The 18370-nt window shown below is 39.2% G+C and overlaps 1 protein-coding gene across 1 annotated transcript; it reads left to right on the top strand.

Annotated features, from left to right (window-relative positions):
* The first annotated feature begins 16420 nt into the window (after positions 1-16420).
* Positions 16421-17257, top strand: LOC122030396. The gene is made up of 2 exons (XM_042589602.1): positions 16421-16786; positions 16878-17257. The coding sequence occupies exons 1-2, from the start codon at positions 16529-16531 to the stop codon at positions 16932-16934; spliced, it is 315 nt and encodes a 104-aa protein (XP_042445536.1). The 5' UTR covers positions 16421-16528; the 3' UTR covers positions 16935-17257.
* The last annotated feature ends 1113 nt before the right edge of the window (positions 17258-18370 follow it).

Here is an 18370-nt window from a genome sequence, read left to right as displayed (position 1 = left end):
CTTAGTTTTTGAAATCTTAGTTTTCAAATATTTTCTTAAAACTAGCTTTTATTAAATTCTTCAATTAGATTTTATAAACTCAGATTTTTTCAAACTTAGTTTCAATCAGTTTTGAAAAGTAAATATCTTTTAAAACTCAGTTTTGAAATTTTTTTCAAATTTGAAAAATGTTGCTTGGAAAATTTAACTTTGAAAACTTAGCCTTAAAATTTTGATTGTGAAAACTTATGTTTGAAAAATACTTCAAAATTGAAACATATTTTGAAAATTCACCTTGATCCTAAAATTTGAAACTTATACTTATATCAGAAAATTAGCTTTTCAAATTTCTGATTTGAAAATCCTCTATGAATTTGCAAAGTCATTTTTTTAAAAATTAACTTTTGTAAAAATAAATCTTTAAATGCTTTATATTTAGCCACTCTTTCAAAACTTAGAGACTGTTTTACATGCTTTAGCTACCTTAAAAACTTAGTCTTAAAAATTAATTTAATGTTTTAAACAAATCTTCGAAAGTTTAAACTCCCCCAAGTTAACTTGACATCGTTTCCTACATATGTTTTTATGTATTCTGTATTTTTTACTGCTTAAAATATATCCTTGTTTGATGAATGCCAAAGGGGGAGGGATAGGTGGTTAAGTTAGAAAAACAAAATGAAATTAAAAAACTAACTTAAACTTCATGCTAGAACAAAATGCTTAATTTTTTGTTTCGCATATTTTTACTAACTTAACCAGGTTGTCATTCCATCAAAAAAGGGGAGATTGTTGGTACGGTTAGCACTAACGGTCTAACTCAGGTTTTGATGAATGACAAATCGAGTTAAGTTAGGTTTGTTGTGATCTAACACTCTGACCGAGTGTGCAGACGAAGTCCAGACAGGTCGACGGGCTGACCAAATGTCTGGCATGAAGTCCAAGTGGGTCGACGGGCTGACCAGACAATTGGCGAGAAGTCCATCTAGGTCGACGGGCTGACCGGATAGCTGGCAAGAAGTCCAAGCGGGTCGACGGGCTGACCGGACGCTTGGCGAGAAGTCCAGACGAGTCGAAGGGCTGACCGAACGTCTGGCAGGTGAGTAAAGGTAAGTCACTGGAAGGGAGTGACTGTGAGGACGCGTTCCCGGGAAGGGAACATTAGGCGTCGATTTGGCTTAGATCCATTTCAGATATCTAAATCGAGATCGTGACTAGATTCCGATCTCGGAAAGATGGAATCTAAGTCATAATCTTCTTTGATTAAAGTATAAACTGTGCTAACATCTTATTTTACAGGATATACATATTGTTTGCCTCGGACTAACTCTTTCTTGCAGATAAAGGAGCTGCTGGAGAAAAAGTGGTCCGGGCGCCCGGAAGGGATCCGGGCGCCCTGGAGGCAATTTCTATCTTTGGCGTGCGTCGACACGTGGAGCTCGTTGGTTGGGCGAGCTACGTCACACCAGGGCGCCCGGAAGGGATCCAGGCGCCTCGAGCATCCTATAAAAGGAGGGTCAGAGGAGAGCTTCAAATACAACAATAAAAAAAGAGATCTTTTATTGCTTGCTCTGCTGCTCTGTGCTCCTACGACGCTAACGAAGTTCCGACAACGCAATTCTTCTTTCCGATTTACTTCTTTGTCGGTATTTCCTTTTTATTACCATTTCCTATACGTAATTTGTAATAAATTTTGAATTGCTAGTAATTGCCCATCGAAAGCACTCAAAGAGTGCGGGCCTTGGAGTAGGAGTTGACACAGGCTCCGAACCAAGTAAAATTGGTTCTGTGTTAGCATTGATTTTCTATTTCCGCTGTGTTTATACTCGAACGAATTTTACAATCGATATTCACCCCCCCCTCTATCGAAACTTCACGATCCAAAACGAGAAGCCTGAGCGGAAGCTTGCTCGAGGAGAAGGCCGGAAGTTGGGTTCGGGTGAGCCCTATTCCAAATGGCCGAAATCACCCAAGCGTGCAGAGTCGGAACGGAAGGCTCGGACTGGAAAAAGTCAACATGGTTAACTTTCCTGGTTCGGGCGCCCGGAACCCTTCCTAGCGGCCAGAATGGACTTTTATCCGGATCGTGTTTGACCGTGATCCGTTGCGAAGGAGATAAAATTTTATCCCCTTCCAGGCGCCTAGAACCCTTCCAGACACCCCGACCAAAGCTATAAATATAGCCTTGGTCCAATAAGCTAGATATAACAAGCAATTACTGAAACAACACTTATGCGCTTTCCTTTTTAATTTAGCTTCATCTTTCTGTGCATAAATTACTGTAAAGAGGCTTCCCCGCCTGAAGGAGAATTTAGTGTGTTTCACTTCCTTGGATTAACAACCTCCTCGGTTGTAGCCAAGTAAATTCCGGAGCCTCATTTTTTTTAGTTCATTATTTATTCTATGTTTATGCAAGTGTTTAATTAAGTTATAAGCCCGAGAAGGATTTGTTTGTTTTTTATTTTGTGCAGGGCTATTCAACCCCCCTTTTAACCGGTCAACGGTGATAACAAGTGGTATCAGAGCCAGGACGCCTCAGAAGGACTAATTGCCGACTGAAGTAATGAGATTGTCGGAGCTAACATCTACCCACCAATGTTCGAGGGGAAGTTCGCATTTTGGAAGCGACGAATGGAGGCATTTCTTAAAACAAATTTTAATATTTTATTAATAATGAAATATAGTTATGAAGCATTGAAGAATACGAATGGAGAAGAAATCGAAAAATGCCTCTAGACCAAAAAGCAGCGTGACGATTTTATGTCAAATGGTAAGACTGAATTTCATCTTTTAAGCGTACTACCGGTTGAAAATCTCAATAAAATCAGCGACTACCAAAGTGCAAAAGAACTTTGGGAAAAATTCTTGAAGCTTCATGAAGAACCAAAAGAAGCTGAATCCAACTCCTCGATGACATCAAGTCACCAGAAGAATCTGAAACCGAGGAAATTGTCGGAACAACTCTAATAGTCGAGTACCTACCAGAAGACGAACACGAAGAAAGCTCGTCCGAAATGAGCATCGAGAGCATCGATGAAAGTGGAGCTACATCAGAAGAAAGTAGCAGTTTAGGGGGAGCTACGGACAATGAGATCGACAAGGTAAGTCATGTATGATCTCTCCCACCTTATACATTATTTAAATTTGTTAAATTACTAACTAAAGATTATTGTAAATTAAAAATAGAAATTAAAGAGATAAAATTAATTCTAGCAAAATCTTGTCCATTAGAAGATTTTGATAAATTAAAGCTAGAAAATGACAATTTGCAAAAAAATAAAAAACTTGAAAAATCATACATGTACATATAGTACAAGTATTAGAAGATATAATTTGAACTGGTATTTTAAATATCACAAAGGACAAATTAGGAAAATTCCTCAAAAATATATACCAAAGAAATTTCTAGTTAACCCTGTTGGAAGAAACCTATATTGGGTTCCAAAGCTAAGACTTGTCTTAATTAAAGTTTAATTGGACTTAGGGCTTTCATAGAGTACATTAAACGTTTAATTTCCTTATGAGACTTTGTCTAGAAAGTGGTTGTTGCTCCAATAACCAAGAAGACCTAATGCCTCGCCACAACCTGGAAGCCAAGTATTGAAATAAAATGTTTAATTGACTAACTGATAAAGTATTTAATTACAAAATAATGCTTTAATAGTTACTTAAATATTTTACAGTATCCTTAGTTTAGAAAATTTTTTCTTCTTAGAAAATTTTTACTTAGATTTATTTTTAAGTATCAACTTTAGTTTACAAAATTTTTTACAAAATTAGTTTTTGAAAATTTATTTAAATTATTGATTTTTTTTCAAATTTTTTACTTAGAAAATTTTTCTAAAATTATTGCATTGTTAGTGCTATCAAAATTATTTCCAATCTTGATAAATTTTTCAAAATTGTTTGAAAATCAGAGTTTTATAAAAGTTACCCTTAGATTTTATGGTACCCCATTTTTTATGTGATCAAAGGGGGAGAAGAGAGAATTAAGTATAGGGGGAGGTAGCTTAAAATTTTTGTTACTTTTTGTACTTTATTACAAAATTTATTGTTTTAACATTATAGTTGTTTACCCTATCTTAACTTGGGTTGCTCACATCAAAAAGGGGAAGATTGTTGGAACCCCATGGTGGGTTTGATGTGATCAACTAAGTTAGGTTAGGTCCTGTCGTGTTTAACCCTGTGTCTAAGTGTGCAGGAACTTAGGAGTGCAGGAAGTCGAGCAAAAGATGCAACTAGTGAGAAGGACGGTACGGGAGAGAGTTGACGGGCTCAGTGCGTCTGAGGGATGAGATGTTGCGGAAGAATACACCAGCGGACAAGAAGGGAACGTGCGATGTTTTCGAGGGACGAGAAGCTGGAGCGGAAGATTGCTCGGGGATCAAAAGACGCAGCTAGTGAGAAAGTCGGCACGGGAGAGAGCCGACGGGCTCAATGCGTCCGAGGGATGAAGCTGTGGAAGAGTACGTTGGCGGACGAGAAGGAAGCATGAGATGATTCCGAGGTATGAGAAGCCAGAGCGGAAGCTTGCTCGAGGGGAAGATGGGTTCGAGTGAGCCCTATTCTGGATGATCGAAATCACCCAAGCGTGCGGAGACGAAGTGGAGCCGGAGCGAAAGGCCCGGCCTGGAAAAAGTCAGCATGGTTAACTTTCTTGGTCCGAGCGCCCCGGACTCACCCTGAGTCCTTCCGGGCGCTCGGAATGGACTTTTATCAAGATCACATTTGACCATGATTCGTTGTGAAGGATAAAGTTTTATCCCCTTCCAAGCACCCCAACCAAGGCTATAAATATAGCCTTGGTCCAAGAAGCTAGATATAACAAGCAATTACTGAAACAACACTTGTGTGTTTCCCTTTCTAGTTTAGCTTCATCTTTCTGTGCATAAATTGCTGTAAAGAGGCTTCTCCGCCTAAAGGAGAATTTAGTGTGTTTCACTTCCTTGGATTAACAACCTCCCCGGTTGTAACCAAGTAAATTCCGGAGCCTCATTCTTTTTTGTTCATTATTTGTTCTATGTTTATGTAAGTGTTTAATTAAGTTATAAGTTCGAGAAGGGTTTGTTTGTTTTTGATTTTGTGCAGGGTTATTCAACCCCCCTTCTAGCCGGCCAACGGTCCTAACAAGTTCAAGTGGGTCAAGGCTGATCGGACACTTGGCAAGAGGTGGAAAGTTCAAGTGGGCCAAAGTTGACCGGATATTAGGCACGAGGTGAAAAATCCAAGTGGGTTAAATGATTGACCAGACACTTGGCATGAGAAGAAAAGTCCAAGTGGGTCAAAGTATTGACCGAACATTTGACACAAGGAGAAAAGTCCAAGTGGGTCAAAGGATTAATCGAACATTTGGCATGAGGGAAAAAGTCCAAGTGGGTCAAAGGATTGACCGGACACTTGGCACCAGGAGAAAAGTCCAAGTGAGTCAAAGAATTGACCGGGCACTTGGTGAAGAAGTCTCAGCAGGTCAAGGTTGATCGGATGCTAAGCAAGGAGGAGTCTCAATAGGTCACGGTTGACTGAATGTTGGGTAAAGGAACCTAGACTTAGGTTTGGAAATTAGGGTTTGGTAATCGATTAGGCTAGTCGATTACCATAGCTTAAGCGATTACCTTAATCGCTTAAGCCCATTGTCGCCATAAATAGAATGAAGTTGAATCAATTAGGGTAATCAATTCAGCAAGTCTTAATCGATTAGACTAATTGATTAAGGCTGATTATGTGAGAAACAATAACTACAACAAGCAATTAAGCATGGAAGGTTAATCGCTTAAGGCTTCTCGTGAGAACAAAAAGCTTCCTAATCGACTAGGCTAATCAATTAGGAAGACTTAATCGATTAGGGTAATCGATTAAGCTTTAGAAAAATAGTCGTTATGCTGGTTACTGATGTGGTAGTCGATTAAGGCGCCAACAATAATCCTAGAAAAAGATTTTTCATGCACTATTTTAGTATAACTCTCTCATCCACATTTCTCACTAACACACATCAGATTCTTGGAGACTTAGAGAGAAGTGTTGTTGCTCTTCCAAGCTGATCAAGTGGTGTTTATAAGTAAGAAGAGAGCAAGCTAGGGTTTTATCATTGTCAAGATTTCATTTGTATTAGTTTGTATCTTTCTCTTCTTGTATCTTCTTTGTGTGTGAGCTTGTACGAGACTTCTCCCCTCTGCATTATTTCCAAGAAAAAGTGTTTTCATAGTGGATGTGTGAGAGATGGTCGGATCCTTAGATTAGTCACCTTGTTTAAGGTGGATACTAAGTAAATCCATCTTGTTAATATTGGAGGAGCTTGCTTCAAGTATTCTGTTGCAAATCATCGACATTCAAAGCGAGAGAGCTATTCCCCCCCCCCCCCCCCCTCTTTCTAGTTCCAAAGTGTCCCAACATTTAACATAGCACCCCCCCCCCCCTAACCACACATGAACTCTAGTAGTCCAGAGCTCAATAGAAGAGCATTCATCATCTCCTTTAGAGTTTGATTCTTTTACTCAACAATTCCATTTTGCTGAGAAATATAAGGAACTGTTATTTTGTGTTTGATCCCATGTTCAGTACACAAATTAATGAACAATGATACATATTCATCGCGTCGGTCACTTTGAACTACCTTAATCTTTTTATTAAGTTAGTTTTCAATCACATTCTTATAGAGAGCAAATTTCTTTATAGCTTAATCTTTACTTTTGAGAAGATACACAAAATAATATTTTTTGTTATCATCTATAAAAATGATGAAGTATTTATTCTCACCACGTGCTAGTGTACCTATGAGGTCGCATATGTCTGTGTGAATTAGCCCGAGTGGTTCATTACTTCTCTCAACGTGTTGAAATGATGACTTTGTCATTTTTACTTCAACACAAATCTCACACTTGTGTTTTGGGTCAAGGTGGAATGTAGGTATGCTTGTATGTTTATTAATCTACACAACACATTGTAGTTAACATATCCTAGTCTAACATGCTACAAACATGAACACTCAAGCACATAAGTGAAAGAGCTTTCATCTTTATTTATCGTAGGCCTCATGACCATTATATTGAGCTTGAACAACCCATCAGATATATAGCTCCTTCCTGCAAACATTCCATTTTTAGACAGTTCAACTCTGTTTGACTCAAAAATAATGCAGAGGTCATTCATTTCTGGTCCCTCATTCAGATTGGCCTCTTGCTTCTTCTTTGGGTTTCTGCATTATGAAGATTTGTGACTGACTCGACCACAGTTGAAGCACTTCCCAGATAATTTCTTAATGCCTCCTCTGGGGGTCCCATCTTGAAAGTCTTGAGGTTCTTCCATTTTGAGTTTTAACCGCGTTCGAGCATGTTGGCTTTCATAGTAGCCTGAGAGAATAACTTTCTCTCTGAACTCTTGTTGTCTTCTTTGATGCGAAGTCTAACAATGAGTTCCTCCACATTCAACTCATTCCGCTTGTGCTTCATGTAGTTCTTGAAGTCCTTCCACCTGGGAGGTAGCTTCTCAATGATATCAGCCACCTGGAAGGTTTCACTCAAAATCATCCCTTCTGAGTGGATCTCATGTTCCTAGACTTGGATGATCACCGTCTTAGAGTTAACTATTTTGTAGTCCAGGAATTGGCCCATGATGAACTTCTTGTCCCTTGCATCCTCTATCTTGTATTTCTTGTCCAAGAACTTTCATAGCTCCTTAATCGTTCTTTTCGTGCTATACACAGCGTATAGCGAGTCGACAAGGCAGTTGAGGATGTAGTTTTGGCAAAAAAAAAAACTCAGAGTGAGTCCATGCTTGATGGTTTGTGCATCAGTATCCTCAATACACTTGGGAGAGTCCTCGGTCAAGAACCAAGCCAGATTGAGTGCGGTCAAGTAGAAGAACATCTTCTGCTGTCACTTCTTGAAGTTCAATTCAGTGAACTTCTCTAGCCTTTCCCCGTAGTTGATTGACATAATTTCAATCGGGGTAAAGGGGGTCTTCATGTGTTGAGTCTGTTGCATATCAATACTTTGCTCTGTAGCCATCTCAATAGAACAAAATCTATTTCAAGATTATTGGACAATCTGTTGCTAGAGATATTAAAGAAAATTATTAAATTGAAATTATACAAAATCAATTCTAACTTATCTGTTAAGATGACATGAGCGGATAATCTCAAGCTGCTAGCGGAGCTGGTTCTGTCAAGCTTATGATGGTCCGAGTTGCGGAGTTGATGAGGTGCATAACGGAATCGCGAGTTGATCGCCGAGTCAGGAAGGAAATTCGCTGAGTAAGACACTGAAGCATACACTCAACGTAGTTTCCTTGAAACAGATTCGCCCCACTCAGGTTGTGCTTCAAGGTTCTCTCGGGTCATCTATTTCCTAGGATACAACTATAAAATCATGCACGCAACCAAGCACTGTTGTTCGTAGCGAATTGAGAATGTATCCGGGTGCTATCACGAATAGTTCAGCCAAACAGATGCACGACTAAGAGAGTTTTTTGGGAGAACACAAGAGGATAGAGGTTCGCTTCCTGCTCTTCCTCTCGCTCTATATCTTCTGCACAAGATTTGAGCTTTTTATATAGGGGTTCAACCTTTGGTCATAATAAATGACTGGTTAATGGTCATTTATTGTCATTAATTGTTGACAATTTTAATTGAATCAATTAATGGTCCAGTTTCAATTGAATCAACTAACGACCATTTATTGCCATTAATTATCGACAGTTTCAATTGGATTGAATTAATTCATCCGTTTCACCTAAGCAACAAAAAATGTGGCAAAACATTAGTTTATTCGCTTGAGCAAATCTTATCTCAACTAGCATTTGATATGATTAGGTCGTATTCGCACACAAGTCAACTTTGGTTTAATACAATCCGAACCCTAGATTTACACTCACCGTTGTGCACCCACGCATGAGAGTCTCTCCCCATACATATGTTTATTATATCAATACATGTGTCATAATTTAACCAATAATAAAATCAAACGACTTCTAATGTGGAATTAAAAATTCATACACAATAGAATCTTTTCGTCTTTACCTCTTTATTCAATTCACATTTCCAACAACTATAAGCTGCCAGTGTGCTCTTCTTCTTTTATGGAACTGAAACTGTTTGAGGTCCGTGGGTTGGTGTAAGTTTTTGATTTCTAGATTTCTGCTGTAAGTCGATTTGGTTATTAAAGAGAACAACTCACGTTTGCGAACACTGCAATCAGAACCAAACAAGCACTTTTGCCATAATTCTCGTTGTCTCTGACTAATCAGAACATTAATTTCTGAGTTGAAACTTCCACTGCTGCTTAATAAATATGGTGCGAATCATAAGTAGTCGTCTAAAATTCAAACCTTTTCTCTCGTGACCATACAAATGCTCCTCTTACTTTTTGATATATTGATGACCATGACTTGAAGCCAAATGTTATCAACTCATGTCTCATGGCCTTGGCCTACAAAATCTTCCATCAATGGCATTCCTATCGAGACTACTTACTCCTCATGTGGCCCCGACGGTGCCATTTCCCTAATCCCTAGCGACATCACAGTGGCCAAATCGAAACATTTCTCTTGCATTCTTGGAATCCATCACCAACCAAAAAGCTTTATTATATTGGTTGATAGAACTACCTATCATCTAAATGTTGTTGCTTGTTTTCCCACCTTCTTAATTAGGAGTAGATATAACTCATGTAAGGTGGATTTTCATCATACATTTCTAACCTTTTCTCAAAAAATATATGTGATGCGTATACATCATACGAGTCATCTTTAGCTTGCATAAAATAATTTGCATAAAAAAAAAATAGTGGGAGAAGTGTAGAATAATTTTTGACTTGAAGCTTGTATTTTTTATTAATATTGTTAATTTATTTTTTAAAGAGGGTTAGTGAGGCTAAGTAAATTGGTACAAATTGAAAATTCATGTTGGAGGAAAAACATGAGTTTTAAGTTTTGTGTTATTTTAAAGGATTTTCCTTTTTTTGTTATAAATGACCCTTTTTTTGTTTGTTATTTGGTTTGATGCAAGAAAGGAAGAATGGAAGGAGAAGAAAGTTGTCGTGGAAGAAGACTATGAATTGGTGAGGTTTGAGTATTTCCATTTTAATGAACTTTTTAACTTCAATGTTAGATATTTTTGGATACGATGCCTTGTATGAATTTGATATGTTTCTTTTAACTTATTTGCATGATTTTATTTTAATAACTTTGGATTTGTATTATTATAAATTTAGTTTTGAATATTAATAGGCTGTGTATCTTGTGAATAAGATGTTATATGTGTTAAATAGGATGTGTTGGATTTATTCAATAGGATGTGTAATTATAAATAGGTTAAGTTTTTTTATCGTGGAATTTGGCAACGATAATTTAGGGAGAAAAAAATTTTATCACAGGATCCGTCTCCAATTTTTATACGATGATAAAATTCGTCTTAGAATTTGTCTAGATTATTTTTTTTAATAGCGTTAGGCACACCATTCTATTCTAAGTCCAATCAAATCAGACAAAGTTGAAGAAACGTCTAAGCTTCCAATATAAGTAAATGCTTTTATTTTTTTAAAAATAACCAATAAAAATTTAATAAAATAGAATAAAAATAAGACGAACTAATTTTCTCAGCTCTCTCTCCACTTCCAAGCTTAAAAAATTCCAAAAGAATTAAATTGCAACAATCAAAAGAATTAAATTGCAACAATCTATACGGGCTGTCTCCATTTTATACCAGAGATAGACAACGGGGTTAATTTATAACCTGAATAATTAAGAGATAGGAAAAGTTTTTCTTGGAGGGTTTATGCTCTTCACAACTATATAATATGATAAAAAATGATTTATTCATCCTTATTAATTCGTCCTTAAATAAATACGAAAGATGAAAATTATAAATGACTATTGATTATTAGGCTACGTTTGGTTGAGTATAATGTAATTGAACTTGTAATGTAATCAAATTTGTAATGTAATGTAATGTAATCCTGATTATATTATTATGTTTGGTAATGTAATGTATGTAATCTTTGATTACAAGGGTGATTACATTCTTTTGTTTGATGTCCATTATTTTTTATAAGGAATGTAATTTGTATTATTATAAAATGATAAAAATATCCTACGATCTCTATCGGTGGGCGCTACATCTCTGTCGGAGTTTGCGGCTGTCGCCAGTCGCCGCCGCCGCCGCCGTCGGTCGCTGGCTGGTCGGCGGTGGGCGACGATGGACGACGACAGATTAGGGGTATATTTGACATTTAAATTTTTGTTAAACGATGACTTTGTAATGTAATCGGATTACAATATGTTTATTTTGTAATCCAGATTACAAAACTTCATTACATTTTGTAATCCAGATTACATTACATTACAAGTTAAAAATGAAACCAAACAAATTAATCAGTCTTGTAATGTAATCTGGATTACATTACAAGGCAGATTACCTCCTACCAAACGCAGCCTTAGTGTAGTGCTCAAGGTATGAGGAAGGTATGCTTAGACATGTTGATTTTTGACCCCATGACCTAATGTGGCAAATATTCCATGTCTTAACCACTGCACCGCCCCGAAGGGACCCTTCATAACTATATAAAAAAAATGATTAACTAGGTTGGGATGATTGATCCCACCATGTAGAAGTTTTCTACCAGCTACCAGGGTAAATCGAGAAGCACTTACAGTGGGTAGCCCAGAAGCCTACCATCCCTTAGTTGCAAGTCTCATTTGGAGAAAAACCCCTACAAATATATCATAATTGGGAATCAAACCGTGAGTGTCTGGAGACAACTGAGCACCCCTACCACTGCACTATATATTGGTGCAGGGAGCACCAAATGATCGAACCTGAGTTTTGATAATGACAAAAAGTTCAAAAGTTAAGATGTCTTGTGATTTAATAAGCATGACTAAACTTGTAGAAAAGTCCTAAATGTTCTTAGGTAAAAGTCCTAGTGAATTCTAGGCAGGTAGAAAACCCTAAAGGGAGATAACCCTAGGTTATAGGGGAGTAACTCTAGGTTATGGAAAGTCCTAGCTACGGTTAGGCAACAAAGTCTTAGTTCAAGGGACTGGTTGAAGTCTTGGCGGGTTGAGGACGTTGGACGAAATGCTAGAGTCGAAGACTCTAGGTGAAAATTCTGGGGATCGCGGGCACCAGGTGGAAGACTGGATGGGTCGGGATTGAACATTCAGCATGAAGTTCTGACGTATCAGACGTTGAGCAAAAGTTTAGACGGTCTGGAGGATTGGTCTAGCAAAAGTAAACTCTCCTAAGAGGAGTAGGTGAGGACGCGCTCCTTGAAGAGGGACAGTAGGCGTTGGTTCGACCTAAAGTTTTAGCAAAACTCAAAGTCAGGATCAAACAGTTCGAAGGTTGTCAAAGTTACTTTTTATATATCGTTTGCCTATTATTTTAACTCTATTTTGTAGGAAACTAAGGAGGTGTTTGGTTGATGGGTTTGGGAATGAAGGAATGGAATGATAGTAAAAGATAGTGTTTGGATTGTGGGTTTGGGAATCACATTTTGGAAATGATTACTAGATTTATGGGAATCAACCAAACCCATATAACTTGATGGGTTTAATTTACATTCCTATTCTCATTCCACCCTACTATCAAACCCATACTCATAGTCATTCCCATCGTTTAACCAAACGTCCCCTAATAATTTCACAGGTTCAGATTTTACCTTATTCGGTCGACCGAACGTCTAGATCGGTCAACTGAACCCCCATGCAAACAGATCAGATTTCAACTCGAAGTGAAGTTTCGAGGGATCGGTCGACTAAACCTCAGGTTCAGTCGACTGAACGACAGGTAAACTCCAGACCGGGTTGATCGGACTACATAAGCCAGCGAGGACAACGGGATAGGTCGACCGAATAAAGGCTTTATCTTATGCGGCAGAATCTTGACGCGAAGCTGAGCAGGTTCAGAAGGTTCGGTCAACTGATCAAGGGGATCTGTTGACCGATCAGCGCGAGTCAAACTTGATTCCGAGATCAATGGATCTGGATTAGGTTCAACTCGGCTATAAAAGAAGACCTCGACCAAACACATTCAGACATTCATTTAAAACGATCTTCTCATGTGCGCGCTGCTCAAAAGATGAATCTGCAATGCCATAACTCTACTCCGACGATGACTACGTAAAAGATCCAACTTTCCAAGTCGTCGATAAACTTTATTTTATTACAATACTTGTACTTGTAATCTTTCTATTTATTAGTGATTGCTCATCGAAAGCGCTCTTATGTACAGACCTTGGAGTAGGAGTCGCCACAGGCTCTGAATTAAGTAAAATCCTTGGTGTCCTTGTTTTGTGTTCTTTACTTTCCGTTGTGTTTTACTCCGATTGATTTTAAATGAAAAAAGTTACGAGTGCTATTCACCCCCTAGCATGTCTCGATCCTACACCATAGTCCTGAGGGTAAACATAATGATTAACAAGGTATTGTCGAACCTAGGGTGACCGACCCCGCTGTTGGTGCAATATCCCTTAGGTCAAGGTTGACTGAGTTGACCAAGCTTGAGTCTTGGTCATAGTTTCGATGTTTGACAATACGTGTAGACACATGGACAATGCAGGTGCAGTTGCTCATGTGGGGAGATTCTGATCAGGGACTGATCAGTGTGATTGAAGAAGAGTCAAGTAGGTCAAGGATGACCGGATACTTGACTGAGAAGTCCTAACTAGGATGTTAGGCAGAAGGAAAATCCTGGTGAGTGAAGCCAGGTGAAAGACCTGGTGAGTGAAGCCAGGCAAAGGAAAATCCTGGTGAGTGAAGTCAGGTGAAAGTCCTGGTGAGTGAAGCCAGGCAGAAGGAAAATCCTGGTGAGTGAAGCCAGGTAAAAGACCTAGTGAGTGAAGCTAGGCAGATGGAAATCCTGGTGAGTGAAGCCAGGTGAAAGTCCTAGTGAGTGAAGCTAGGCAGTATGAAAATCCTGGTGAGTGAAGCCAGGTGAAAGACCTAGTGAGTGAAGCTAGGCAGATTGAAAACCCTAGTGAGTGAAGCTAGGTGAAAGTCCAAGTAGGTCAAGAGAGTGACCAGATACTTGGCATGAAAGAAAAGTCCAAGTGGGTCAAAGGGATTGACCGGACACTTGGTGAGGGAGTCCTAGCAGGTCAAGGGAGTGACTAGATGCTAGGCATGACGTACCAACAGGTTAAGTTTGACCGGATGTTGGTTTGGGAGGTTTGGGACTTGGTTTTGGGCAAAAACCAAGCTCTGGATCGATCAGTGGATCGATCCAGACCTTTCCAAGCGAACAGAAAGCCTCCGGATCGATCGGTGGATCGATCTAGAGGTCCCAATCGATCGATGGATCGATTGGGACGCTGCTGCTTCGCGCGATAATCCAGGCGTTTTTCCAGAACACAGAGGCGCTCTGGATCGATCCGTGGATCGATCCAAAGCCTCCCCGATCGATTGGGAATAATCGAATCGATTGGGATCCGACCGTTGCGTCGTATTTGAGCCGCAGGCGAGCGTTGTCTTCGGCATCACTTCACAGATTCATTTCAGATCTTCACCAGCTCCTCCACAACTCTTCTCAAGCTCGAGATCGCCAGTTCTTGAAGGTTCTTGGAGGCTCTTCCAAGTCAAGAGGCGGATCAAAGCAAGAAGAAGAAACTAGGCTTAGGGTTTGTGCACTCATTGTAAGCTTGTATTTCTTTACTACCCTTTCTTCTTCTTGTATTGAGTCTTGTAGGACTTCTCCGCCCTTGGTAGTTACCATAAAGGAGAGTTTCATTAGTGGAGGGTGCGTGTGTTGTGTGGATCCTTGGATTAGTCACCTCCCTTGGAGGTAGATACCAAGTAAAATCCAAGTGTTAGCGTGTTTGTATTTGTTTCTTTGTATTTCCGCTGCGCATCCTTGAAGAAACAAGCAACGCCGAGCAACGAGCACGCGAAGAGCTATTCACCCCCCCTCTAGCTACTTTTCGGTCCTAACACCCGCCACACCGATGTTTCCCACCGACCATTAGAGTAAATCGAAAAGTGCTCATGGCAGGTGACCCAAAAACCTAGCATCCCTTAGTTGCGCGTTCCATTTAGAAGAAAAATTTCTGTAAATGTGTCGTAGCTGGGAATCAAATCGTGGGTGTCCGACGATAACTGGACACCCTTCCACTACATCATAGCCTTGGGGGCTTTCACAACCATACAAAAAAAAAGATTAAGCAGGTTAGGTACGTTGAGCTTGGGGTAATCGGCCCGCCCCCTATAGCCATTGGCCACTAGGGTCAATCGGGAAGCGGCGAGTGGCCCAAAAGTCTAGCATCCCTTAGTTGTAAGTCTCATTTGGAGAAAAAAATTCCTACAAATACCCCGTAAATGGGAATCGAACCGTGGGTGATTGGGAGACAATTGAGCACCCTTATCGTTGCACCATAGCCCCGGAGGCGTCTTCACAACCATAAAAAAAATGATTAATCAAGTTGGGTAACGTCGAGCTTAGTGTGACTGGCTCGGCCACATGGAAATTTTTCACTGGTCGTCAAAGTAAATCGAGAAATACTTGTGGTGGGCGGCGTAGAAGCCCAGCCTTCACAACGCAGAAGGCGATTTGCTCACCTCAGTGCTCCCGTCAATTTGTCCCTAGGTCAACACGGAGGAGGTAAATTACCACGGATGACTACTAGCTATTAGTACAATGACCAAAGCATGAAGAAGGCATTCTCAGATGTGCTAAATTTTGATCCCATAGTTTAATATGGTAATCCCTTGTATCTTAACACCACTCCGAGGGGACCTCTTCAAAACCATACAAGAACCACCAGGGATGGGTAAACGCTAATCATGCATTCAAAATAAAAAGACAGAAAATCCCTATGCAATTCCAATCCAAATGCCGACAGAAAAATAAAAGAGATCTGGAACCTGGAAAAAGAAATCAAGAAGAAAAAGAGCAGCGAGGCGAGGGAAGGGACATGAATCGCTTACCTGAACACCGCCGAGTTCTTGGTGGAGACGCGACCGCTGGAATCGAAAGACTCGATGCGACGGTGGCCGTGAAGAACAACATATATATAAACCCAAGGAAAAAGAAAGTAGTCATGTGGCCTGAAGGACCGTTACTATTATCCATTTCAAAATCATCTGACATAGTTAGTTGTATTGGTGTACTTTACTAAAATACGGCCATGATTTGATAATTTAGAAAATAAAGTGTGTAATTTAAGCATTTTAAAACATAGATGCCGTAATTCGCCGACATTTTAATCTGTCCCTGCAGTCATGTCGTCTTGCTCGGTATCCACCAGAACTAATAATCAGATTCCGACATCTTAGCAGATTTGTCCACTTCATTATAACCCGAATTCAGATCTGAGACCGACGATTCACATCCTACAGCTTCAGATCCACACTAAAAAGCAGGAGATACGACCAAGAGGATCAAAGGAAACAGTGAAATTCGAGCCTTTTTAACAAGTAGTTAGTTAGTTCCGTCCACAAAGATGGATGAATTCCTCATGTGTCCTTGTCAATCGGCAACCCTTTTCCCTAGCTACTTAAAACCACGCAGTCAGAGAGAAAAGATGCAAACCCCTCTGTTCCTCGAGCTGATCTCCTCCTGGCCTCAATGTCCAACTCAGAAGCGATCGGCTTGCAGTCCGTCGACGGACGCTCGCCTGTCACCAAAGTTCAGCTCGTGTCGAGAAGCGTCTCCGAGGGCCTCTTGATCAAGTTCCCGGACGCATCGGAGTTCAATTTTGACTACGAAACGAGCAGTCTGTGGTCGCCCCCGGTGCTGCGATTCGTCAGCTCCTCCAAAGAGGAAATGCTCCAAGAAAACAAGGCCCCTGCCGACGGCGGACAACGCCGAAATGGATTTCACAAGGTCAGTTCATTCTCCGTGAATCAGATGGCAGGTAGCTAGCCATGGTTGTTGTTGTTGTTGTTGTTCAATCTCGTTCGCGTTTTGGCTGTAGGTGCTCTGTTGCTTTCGAAGGAAAGAAAGCTGGCGGCAGCATGAAGAGGGCCGCTGAGCTTGAGTACATTGATGTATAGGTTTCCAAGATTTGATCAATCGAGAGAGCTTATATTTTTCTCGATCTTCTTTCTTGAGGTTTACACTTGGTACGTGATTGTCGGTATCACTAGACCAACAAGGAAAGAGCTCGATTGATTGATTGGTTGATCTCCATCATCTGCATATGCATCTGCATCTGTACCTGTCAGTCAGTGATGAATGAAGACAAAAGCATGCATACAAAACTTGGACGTTTTCATTTAAGGAAATAGATAAACATTCTGGTGGGGCTGAAGAACCTTGATAGGCTTCTTCATGCTTGGCACCGCATTCATTAGTTACCTTCTACTGTTTTTTTTTCTTCTTCTATATAATGCATATGAAATGAAATGCATTTCTTAATAATGATGTGAATCTCATCTTTTTCTCTTTCTAGTCACGACTCATCTTGAATGCTCTATTTGATTCTTATTTGATTCTTATTTACTATTTATAGATAAAATTAATTATCCTCTTAGACGATTTTGATTGCAATTCATCCTTGATTATATAAAGAAAAGATAAATCATAGAATCAACTTATAGTCCACTACGAAGTGACTAAGGGTGTAGGAATTTTTTCTTAAGGTATGCACCCGTAAGAAATTGATCTCTGTCCTATTATAATAAATATGTCACACTTTAATTAACTAGGCACCTCGTGCAAACGATTCTTATTTATTAAAAATGAACTATACTTTGGAACCATAATTACCTTAAAATGATAAAAAGATCACTCCTAAATCTCAAATGATTTAATTGGATTTTTCATCACTACTAAAATATTTCAAATGTCTTTTCATTCCTCTTCACGAAAGAGCAAATTTTATCCCTGAGACTACGGTACAGTAAAAGCGTGTCAAGTTATCACCTAGATATCTACAGTTCGATCTCGAGGTACGACGTATTTGTAAAGATTTTTCTCCAAATGAGACGTTCAACCATAGGATGTTGGATTTCTTGGCCGCCCTCCGCGAGCGTTTCTCGATTTATCCTAGCGAATGGTGGAAAACTTTCGTGGAATCAGGCTGATCGCCTCAGGTTCGATGTTACCTAGTTCATTACAAAAGAGCAAATTCTATAAATTTGATATAGGATCAGTAGATTATTATTATTATTATTATTATTATTTTTATTTTTTTAATATTTAAGGTATTTTGGTATTTTAAGTATCTTTACTAATTTCTATATTTTTATATTTTTAATAGGATAATGAGTCTATTAATAATTTTTCTTTTCTTTTATTGTTTTATAGCATTTTCCCTTTCTTTATAATATTGGAATTAAAAGTATATATATTAGGATTTCTTTCTTTTCATATGTCTTAGAGTTGAAGTCTATATAAATATGTATTTAGTTGTACGAAGGATAATTCTCTATTATTGAATAATATTTTTTTTTACGAAAAAATCGA

Source organism: Zingiber officinale, chromosome 10B, assembly GCF_018446385.1.
Source record: "Zingiber officinale cultivar Zhangliang chromosome 10B, Zo_v1.1, whole genome shotgun sequence".
Lineage (NCBI taxonomy): Eukaryota > Viridiplantae > Streptophyta > Magnoliopsida > Zingiberales > Zingiberaceae > Zingiber > Zingiber officinale.
Note: the sequence above shows the minus strand (reverse complement) of the source record. Positions and strands in the feature narration are given on the sequence as shown.

Coding starts and splice junctions, on each gene's coding strand:
- LOC122030396 (XM_042589602.1), top strand. CDS start 16,529: ATGTCCAACTCAGAAGCGATCGGCTTGCAGTCCGTCGACGGACGCTCG. Junction 16,787..16,877: donor GCCGAAATGGATTTCACAAG/GTCAGTTCATTC, acceptor TTTTGGCTGTAG/GTGCTCTGTTGCTTTCGAAG.